The 10,888-nt window shown below is 34.6% G+C and overlaps 1 protein-coding gene across 1 annotated transcript; it reads left to right on the top strand.

Moving 5' to 3' along the window:
* The first annotated feature begins 7,194 nt into the window (after positions 1-7,194).
* LOC139873481 (transcription factor IBH1-like 1) lies at positions 7,195-8,687 on the top strand. Its single transcript, XM_071861412.1, has 2 exons — positions 7,195-7,318; positions 7,954-8,687. The coding sequence occupies exon 2, from the start codon at positions 7,961-7,963 to the stop codon at positions 8,510-8,512; it is 552 nt and encodes a 183-aa protein (XP_071717513.1). The 5' UTR covers positions 7,195-7,318; positions 7,954-7,960; the 3' UTR covers positions 8,513-8,687.
* The last annotated feature ends 2,201 nt before the right edge of the window (positions 8,688-10,888 follow it).

The raw sequence follows: 10,888 nt of genomic DNA, 5'->3' as shown, positions 1-10,888 counted from the left end.
GAAAGTGTTTGTAGGTGTTTTTGGTCGTTGGTATATGGATTAGATATAAAGGATATGTAATTTTGTTTTCATGTAAATAAGTCATGAATGATTACTAATATTTTTGTAATTTTATTAGATATTTCATGCTAGTTGCCAAATGATGGTTCCCACATGTGTTAGGTGACTCACATGGACTGCTAAGAGCTGATCATTGGAGTGTATATACCAATAGTACATACATCTAAAAGCTTGTACATTGTACGAGTACGAATACGGGTGCATACGAGTAGAATTGTTGATGAAACTGAATGAGGATGTAATTGTAAGCATTTTTGTTAAGTAGAAGTACTTTGATATGTGTCTTGAAGTCTTTTAAAAGTGTAAGAATACATATCAAAACACAACATGTATATACATTCTAATGGAGTCGTTAAGTCTTCGTTAGTCGTTACATGTAAGTGTTATTTTGAAACCTTTAAGTTAAAGATCTCAATTAATGTTGTTAACCCAATGTTTATTATATCAAATGAGATGTTAAGTTATTATATTATCATGATATTATGATGTATGAATATCTTTTAATATGATATATACATTAAAATATCGTTACAACGATAATCGTTACATATAAGTCTCGTTTCGTAATTCTTGAGTTAGTAGTCTTGTTTTTACATATGTAGTTCATTGTTAACACACTTAATGATATATTTAAATATCATTTTATCATGTTAAATATAGTGTATCAATATCTTAATATGATACATATGTATTTAGTAGACGTTATCATAACGATAATCGTTATATATATCATTTCGAGTTTCTTAACTTAGTAATCTCATTTCTTATGTATATCACACATTGTTAATATATTTAGTGAGATACTTACTCATCATAATCTTATGTCAACCATATATATATGTCTATATATACCACAACATGTAGTTTTTACAATTTTGTAACGTTCGTGAATCGCCGGTTAACTTGGGTGATCAATTGTCTATATGAAACTTATTTCATTTAATTAAGTCTTAACAAGTTTGATTGCTTAACACGTTGGAAACATTTAGTCATGTAAATATCAATCTCAATTAATATATATAAACATGGAAAAGTTCGGGTCACTACAATGCGAACCCTTTACTAACACGAGGTGGAGCATTGCGTTGAATATCAACCTCATAATGTTGTTCTACACACTTTGACTCAGTATTATACACCCGTTTGTTCGGATTCCCATATCCCAAGAAGATACCAGAGATCACCTTTGAATTAAATTTTCCTCCAGCGTCTCGTAACAGAATAGTACAGGATGCACCAAAGGGTTCAAAATGTTTAATGTTTGGCTTTCTCTTGTGTAACAGTTCATAACATGTTTTACCATGTCTCTTCACCACTAGAACTCTGTTCATCACGTAGCATGCAGTACTGACGGCTTCACCCCAGAAAACAATTGGAAGACATGAATCTGCTAGCATTGTTCTTGCGGTTTCAATTAGAGTCCTATTCTTTCTTTCAGCAACACCGTTTGATTGAGGTGTATAAGCAGGACTGAACTGTTGTTGTATCCCCTTCTCATTACAGAACAACAGCATCTAATTGTTCTTAAATTTCGGACCATTATCAGTACGAATCTTTCTAACCTTCAACTTATACAAACTTTCGAGCTTCAGAATCAAAACTTTAATATGATTGAAAGTATCTGACTTGTGTTTCAACATCACAACCCACGAGAAACGGGAATATTCATCTATAACTACCAAGCAATAAGACTCTCCGGTGAGAGTTTTACAGTTAACTGGACCAAAGAGATCCATGTGCAATAATTCCAAAGGAATATTAACTGAATGATGCTTCTTGGCAGTATGTGACTTCTTAGTCTGTTTCTCTTGCTTACACGAAAGACAACCTTCAGGAATATGAAAACTCTTAACATTCACACCTTCAACTAATTCATTGTGGACTAGATTATTCATCTTCCTTAGACTCATATGACCCATTCGCTTATGCCAGATAATCGACTCATGTTCAGTAGCCTTAGAAACGAATGCCTGATGGCCTGTAGCTGCCTTAACATGAGCCTTACGCATATCAAGGATATAGAGATCCTTGCACCTTGGAGCCGTCATCAGAATCATGTCTTCCGGAATTACAAACTCTTTTCTCAAAATATAACAAAACTTATCATCAAAAGCAATGGTATACTTTTTGTCAGAAACTTGTGAAACTGAAAGCAGATTGTTCGACATCTGATCTACATAATTAACTTTATCAAAGCTGACATTCTCATTAGCAATAACACCTTGAGCAGTAATAAATCCTCCTTCACTACCTGCAAAAGAAACTGGTCCTCCATCCACTGTTTTCACATTAGAAAGCAAGGACAAGTTCCCTGTCATGTGCCTGGACGCCCCACTGTCAACAATCCAAGTACTGCAGTGTGGATTGTAGGTGACCTGCACATTAAAGTAAGAGGATTAGTTAGAAAGGGCTACCCATGCCCTAACGGCAGTGGGTTTCCCATCAACACCAACAACTGGCAACTCCACCCATTGTCCTTTAGATCCAGAAGGACCTTCAGGATTTTGAACACCCTTAACTTCTGATTTAGGTTTCCAAACTGTGTTATTCGGTAATGGTTTTCTATAGCAATCATTAGTTTGAAAAGCCCTTTTATCATTTGTTTTCACCGAAGAAGAATTAAACACTGGTGAAGGTGATCTCCTATTAAAGGAATGATTTGGATTAAGATCAACCCTCCTTCTGGGTGTCTGTTGAATGGGTCTACAATTCATAGCCCTGTGTCTCAACCTCCCACAATTGAAGCAGTTAACATTATCAAAATCATGAGAATTAAACAATTTGCGTCTAATTGGTGAAAACTGTCTCCTAGGTGGCTCAATATGTTGTCTAGTCGTAGGAGGTGACGAGACTTGTTGCTTAACAGTCTGTCGTTGACCAGGCGGAACATACTTGGACACATTACCAGGATTGAAACTCGCACCTTTTGGTGGTTGTTCTACCTTAGGACCTGTTTCGTCTATCCTTCCCTTACTGACAAACCTAGGTGACACTCCCCGAGTGTTCTTTTTCTTATTTTGTTTGGGAGTCACAGTGCTCTTAGACTGAGCCTTTTGACTTTCAGTCATCTTACTAGCATTAGCAGGATTTTTCAGAATGGTAACCGGTTTAGTGACAAGCTTAAAAGGTTTGCTGTCTTTCTCAGTGTCGATATCAGTATCTGACTCTGTTTCATAGACAACATCTAGAGGTTTCTTTGACTCAACTACCTTACCAGAACTCTCAACAGTTGTTTCCTTAGGCTTACCATATCCTGGTTCTACAACTGGGCTCTTATATTTCTCAACCGGTTTGTTAATATACTCACCCAAAAGTGGTGGGGTAACCTGGTTATAACCCAAACCCTGCTGTTTAGGAGGATTCAAAGTCTGTTTCACATAAGACATTCTCTGCCAATTGTCAATCCTAGCTTTCTCAGACTCGTATTTCAACTTAAATGAATCCCTTTCTGACTTAAGAGTCTCTATCTATCCGAAATATATAGTAATCACTTTTCCATCATCTATAACAGTTGATTTTAAGTGACCTACCTGATTTTCTAAAGAATTAATCACATCAACATAGTCTTTCTATTTATTAAGGTAGAAAAGCGCATCATTATAGTTCTTTTTATTAGTCTGATTCTCCAAACTTAGATTCTTATGGTCAATTCTAAGCTTAGGACAAGTCTCACATGTAACAGATATCTCAGTAAGCTTAGTGATAACACATTCAAGCCTCTCAATTTCATGTTCATAACCAATGCATTTAGAACAATTAGAAACTGAGTCATTACATACCTTATAATTACCAGACGTGTTGGCCATGAATGCAGAGTCATTTCTTCCAACCTGAGAATCTGCATCTGATTCTGATTCTGACTCTGATCTCGTGCTATCTGATTAATCAGCTTCATAACCTCCTTTACCCTCACCTTGATCTGAACAAACTGGACTCTGAACTGTAACAATCTTCTTATCACCATTCTTAAGATCATAGTTGAGCAAATGTTCCAACTCTTTCCTGAACCAAGTACCAACATGATAACTCATCCCTTCTTCTTCATCAGATGAGTCAGTAGTAAACTCAAGATCTGATAAGTCCTTAGCTTTGCGAAACTTATCATATAACCTATCTTTAATCCTCTTCCTAAAGCAGAATTTCATAAGCTCTTCTGCTCTCTTCAACCTAGCATCACATTTGCACACATAGCATGTGCAATTCGGATTATCCTTACCAGTACAACCTGTATTTTTCTGAACAATTATTTCCTCTTCAATTTCTGCTTCGCTTTTACCTACAAACACAACGTTAGCTTTCTGTGTATCTACCGAGATGGACCAGTCACATACTTCATCAGCATACGTTGTAGTCAAAGCCTTAGATTGAACAGAACCCGAAGATTCTTTCTCTACAATTACATGTTGTGGAGTAACTGAGATGGTTGTCTGGTGAAAAGGATCATGAAAACCAGGCTTGGGTGGTCTCGTGCAAGTTTTCTTAAAGTGACCATATTCATCACAATTGTAACACCTAACCTTTGACATATCAAAACCGAACTTCAAATCTCGATTTAAACTCAACGATCTTTGTCCTGTTCTCTTCAAGTACTTTCTAGCACGTCTCACAATGCTACACATACAGTAGAGTATATCCATTCTCTCAAGCTCGTCCTCATCAATCTGATCATAGTCTTCATTGTCAAGATGACTATTAAGCACTTGTCCACCAATCATATCATTGTATGAGTTAACAACAATAGCTGTCAATGCCATATCTTCCTGAATAGATTTGCAAGATCTCTTCTTGGTATTCTCAGTTTGAAACACAGGAGTCTGAGTCTGAGTCTGTTGAATCGGAGAATCTTCAATCATCTTAATTGTAGAATTTTGAGCTTGTAATTTAGCATTAAAGTAGCCAGACTGAGATGATGGTGCAGACATTTAGCATTGGCTGTTATGTATAATGTCTGTAGTGGAGCATGAGTACCAGAAGATGAAGCCAAAGTGATGCAGCAGCAGCTACAGAACCAAGTCTCTTTCTCTTTGCTTCATCCTGAATGTCCTTCTCCATCAACTTCGAAGTAAAAGCTGTTAGTGTCAACGGACGACCTGATGAACTGTACCTGTTCTAAATCTTTTCTATATCATGATCCCACTTTTCTGGAAGACCATCTTTCAACACCCTTACTGCCTTTTCATCAGGCACCTCAATCCCATAATCTGCCATCTCTGTAACCAATAATCGATATCTCTCCAAAGTTTGTCCTAGAGATTCTGATGGAAGAGCTGCAAACACTCTCCACTCATCCTTCAAAACCTTACCCTTAGTCGCACGGTAAGTAGCTGTACCTTCTGTTGCAGATTGAAGAGCCAACCAGATAGTATACGATGTTTTGTTTCGGTTTTTAAATTGCTGAAAAATCTCCTTTGACAAAGCTTGGGTCAGCTGAGCATAACATCTACACTCAAGATTGTACTCTTCATGCTCTGTAGGACTAAACTGTGAAATTTCTTTAGGTTCACCATCTGCTCCGCATGGCCATACATACGGATTCTCAATACATTCCCAAAGTCTAGAATCGACACCATTTAAGTAAATAACAAACCTAACTTTCCAGTCCAAGAAGTTCTTAAGATTGTCAAGTCTAGGTACTTTATTTGATGAACCAGATTCACTTTCATTTAGTAATAGTTTTTGTAGTCCAGGTACAATTACTAACGCACTGTATTCATTCATCACTTGTTCGTTTGTGTCAGACATTTTAATTGATTGAGTATTAAACGTAAGGTTAAATATGAGCTGTTTAAAGTCACACGGTCGATTGTCCTTAACACACGGTCGATTGAATGAGACACACGGTCGTGTGTATGACTCACACGGTCGATTGTCTGACTAAATTTTGGCAGCACTTCGTTACAAGCTGAGCCTTGGGTATTACTAACTCACACGGCCGATTATCTATCTCCCACGGTCGGTTGACAATCTCACACGGTCGAGTGACTAACATACACGGCCGACTGACTTTAGGAAACCAACACGGCTCTGGTAAAACTCACACGGTCGGTTGAACAACTCACACGGTCGATCTAAGGACTCACTCAGTCGGTTGTCAGGACACACATGGCCGAGTGTGTTCTTGACAGGCGCAGGTCGACTATTAGGGGTTTCTAGACAAAAATCGATTTTGCAATCGATTATGGATGATAAACACAAAACCAACACGTAGAAAATAATAGTGATGACTCCAGAAACACCTTTTGACAATAAAAACACCAACAATAACGTAGAAAAGCAGATTAATTGACTAAAAACCCAAAAACACCAAAAACACCAATTTTTGACCCAAAAACGATTTGATCAAGCAAACCCAGAAACTCCAGCTCTGATACCACTTTGTAGACGATTATACTTAGGATTTTAGGTCGCTTGCAATCTATTCTAGAGGCAGAATACACTAGAACAAGGTTAAACCGAGATATGGGTCGTTTCGGGATCGAATAGATCAAACCTAGAGCCAAAACTAGATTAGATCAACACCTAGACGATATATTTCGGTGGTATATGGTGTTAGGGTTCTCTGGAGACGAAAACCTACGACTTAGGGTGAATGGGACGAGTAACCTCAAACAATTAGGCTAAACCCGTATATATACTGCCTACCAGACACACTCGGTCGAGTGTGTCCCCTCAGTCGGTCGACTGAGTAGGACAGTCGGTCGAGTGTGTACACACACTCGGTCGACTGTCTGAGCAGTTTAACATATTGATCATTTAACAAGTTAAGTACACACACACACAAATATAATCAATAGTCTCGAGTAAACATTATTACATAACCGAAATGTGTTAAACATAAAGATAAATAACGACTGGGGATTCATGCACCAACACGGCCACGTAACGATATTTTAATGAATAATTACTATACATAGATATAAATATAATAAATAAAAATTCCATATTTTTTCATTAAAACTGTATTGCTAGTACGTTAAAATTAAGTATTCCCTCTTAATTAGGGTTTTAATGGAGATTGTAGGCCATGAATATATATCCATGTGACTGCATGTGCATTTTTTCCTAGTAGCCCCACCTCTTCATCTTTTCATTCCAATCAATAAATTACTAACAAATAAATCTATTTTTGTTCTTCTAAGCTTTTGTTTTTCTTCACCTTCTGCTACACTTTTGTTCTTCCAACCCCTCTGCAAACATTCACTTATCTTCCACCTCAAATGAATAATCTTTATCAATAGATAGGTTCTTATATTACAAGGTAAGTACACATTCAATTCAGTATTTTTTATTACTTCTTTTAATTTAGTGATTTCTTCATTAACTATTGTAGTATATGTCACATGAATTTATTCTATGCATTCAAGTAATATAATTTACATTAATCTATGCGTTCAAGTCATTCGAATTTAATATGTTACTGAGTTGAATTTTATGCATTCAAGCTTGTGCTTCTGTGAATAAGAAGAGTTACATATGGATCGACTTAATTTGGATTTGGATATTAATAATAATTATAACATCTACAAATATTTATATGAAACATCATATATATCTTGAATAATGATAATAAATAATATACCATGTTTCATTATCTATGTAGTATAAAAAGTTCATATACATGTCGTATGCATATTCGATCTAAGGAAGTTATGTATGCATATTTAGATATGTCAACTTTTCGATGTTTACATTAATAAATTTAAGCACAAGGTTGAAATTTACGTATTTTTGGATTAATATGATCTTATTCTTGTAACTTTTGTGACATGAAATTTATGTTTACAAATTACAATAGTAATAATTAAGCACAAGGTTGAAAATTTACGTATTGTTGGATTAATATGATATTATTTCTTATAATAATTGATAATCTTAATCTTAATTAAATTCCAGGAACAAAATGACCAATTCTAGCCAACTCAAAAAAGAATTTATCAAGAAATGGATTCAGGGTCTTAAAACATGTTGTTCAACAAAGAATAAAATGAGTCTATTTGAAAGAAAGAAGAAAATAAAGCTTTCTGCAGACATTGCCTTAGCTTCTGCTAAAAATGCAACAACTTGTTGGAGTAAAGCTCTAATTTCTGAAGCGAAAAAAGATGAAGAAAACAAGATTCTTATCAGCAATCTATCAAATAATATTATGGATCAAGAAGCACAACAAAAGGTGATTTGTCACAAGAGAATAAGAAGCAAGAAAATTTTGAAAAAGTGTTTTGGTGTTAGTAAACGAATGATGAAAATGGAGCCCCGTAGATCGAATAATGCTACTTGTATTGCTAAAATATTGGTGAAGAAGCGAACACGAGTGCTTAAACGACTCGTACCAGGTGGTGAATCCATGGATGAATTCACCATCATCAAAGAAGCATTGGATTATATACTTTCTCTTAGGGTACAAGTTGATGTAATGAATAATCTTGTAAATGCCAACAAGTCAACAACAATGTAACATATTAAAATAAATCTAGTCGCCAGCTATGGTCATGTAGTATTTCTGGTGCTAGCTATATATAGATATTTGGTTTAATTTGTTTTAATTGATTAAGAGTAGATGTGACATTATAATATGTATAATAGCTACAAGTTGTAGATAAACATGGTAATTTGCAACACCCTGTTTTAAACAAGGAACGGAATATCACATTTATTGCTTAATCATAATAATAAAATCTTGTAATAATTTATAACCTATATCTTGTTTAAGTAAAAAAATTTCAGATATTCGTCGTTGTGCTGCAATTCTATTCTATATCATAGTATTGTTTAAAGACCACTTCGTTTTCGCTCCTTACCAATTATTTCAGGTTCACTTGGATATGCAAAGTGGATATGTTAGTCTTTTTTTTTTTCTACCAACGAGATTGGAATCATTGACGGAACCATCAAAGAAGTTCCTACCACCCGGTCATATTCGCTTCACACGTCAAAGATATGATGTTCCACCGAACAACTGCCATCGAACGGGCTCTAGCTGCATGTAGTCACCTTCGGGAAGCACCCCCTGAACAACTGCCATCGGACGGGCTCTGCATGTAGTCACCTTCGGGAAGCACCCTCTGAACAACTGCCATTGGACATGCTCAGACAATGATGCCTCTAAAGTACTTCATAACCAACTGCAATGCAAATTGCATTATGAAATTTTCAGGTGAGACTCGAACTCAAGACCTCACGAACACACAGAAGGGCAGTAACCATTCAGCTAAATCGAGTTAACCAAGCTAAAACTTATGAATCTGATCTGATCTTCCTTCTCTAGAGGTATTAATCTCTATCTCTATCTCTACTTCTCTATCTCTATCTCTACTATATATTAAAAGAAAAGCTTAATAGACTAATTATTTAATTTGTGATTAATTTTAAGCCATTGGATTAGAAAAATTACAATCAATACCTCTGTAATCTAGCCATCCATTCAGAATTTTTGAACTTATAGTGCTATAATAAAAAATTTACAATTAATTTACCAAAAATACCCTTAAAGTAATTAAGTAATGGTTAAAATAATTAATTCAGATAATGTTAATAAACTAAACAATTGATAAATATAATGAAATATACGAAAAAGTATCATAGATCTATAACAAATTCTAGCATATAATAAATTATATAATCTGTTACGTGAAAATTATAATAATTAATGTACGTATTTATAATTCTTTTTTTTTTCGAACGACTGAAATCTTATTAGAAAAAACTAGCTAGACGCTAGAAAGGAACAGTTACAACAAAATTACAACAATTACAAAGACGAAAGCGGAAATTGCAACCAAACGTTCCAATTACATTTTTTTATTCTAAACCTTGCCATAATCCAATTAAAGCTTGAGGCCACTATGCTATCGATCACATGACTTTTCCTGAGAGATGTGTCTTTGAAGATGATGCAGTTGCGCAATCTCCAAATATTCCATAGCGTTGCATAGATGATAATAGAAATAATGAGTTGTTAAAGTAATTACCAAAGATTAATAGTGCTATATATATATATAGAAACAATGAGTTGTTAAAGTAATTACCAAAGATTAATAGAAACAATGAGTTGTTAAAGTAATTACCAAAGATATATATATATATATATATATATATATATATATATATATATATATATATATATATATATATATATATATATATATATATATATATATATATATATATATATATATATATATATATATATATATATATATATATATATATATAACCCAAAAGAATTATATATTTTGAACTCTTTAAATATATAACTATACTCCGTATAATACAATTAAGGGTTATAGACGGGTTATGGATTTTAAACCCTTTGGACTGCTTCTAGTGTGTGATATCACGGGCAGTTTATGCACTTTTTGACCAACTGTGATTAGGCAGTGTCAATTTCTGACATTTTATAACCGCTGTGTCAGTTTTTTATATCAAATATTGAGTAGGGTGATGTGATAAAATATGATTGGAAATTTGGTGGGAAAAAATAAATTATTTGAAAAATGAATATATTTATTAAATAAGGAAACAATCTAATTGGTTGAAGGCAAAGGTGACATTTATTTTGCGTCAATCGCCCAACTGACGCCCCAAGTTGACGTCCCGTTAAAATCTGTCAGTTTTGACACATGGACTGACGGAAGCAAACTGACGGACGGTTAGGAGCAGTCTTAAATATATTTATTGATTTTTGCTGTGTTAGCTTTTGTAATTAGTTGATTATATTTTTATAACATGCGGATTTGTTCAGAGATCGTAAGTATTCAATGGGCCATGTACATGGTACATGGACCAACAAAATTAATACGTTGACGGGTACACTTGCCTCAATGGATAAGAA

Source organism: Rutidosis leptorrhynchoides, chromosome 10 (genome assembly GCF_046630445.1).
Source record: "Rutidosis leptorrhynchoides isolate AG116_Rl617_1_P2 chromosome 10, CSIRO_AGI_Rlap_v1, whole genome shotgun sequence".
In the NCBI taxonomy this organism is placed as follows: domain Eukaryota; kingdom Viridiplantae; phylum Streptophyta; class Magnoliopsida; order Asterales; family Asteraceae; genus Rutidosis; species Rutidosis leptorrhynchoides.
The sequence above is the reverse complement of the archived record's forward strand: the minus strand, read 5'-3'. Positions and strand labels throughout refer to the sequence as shown.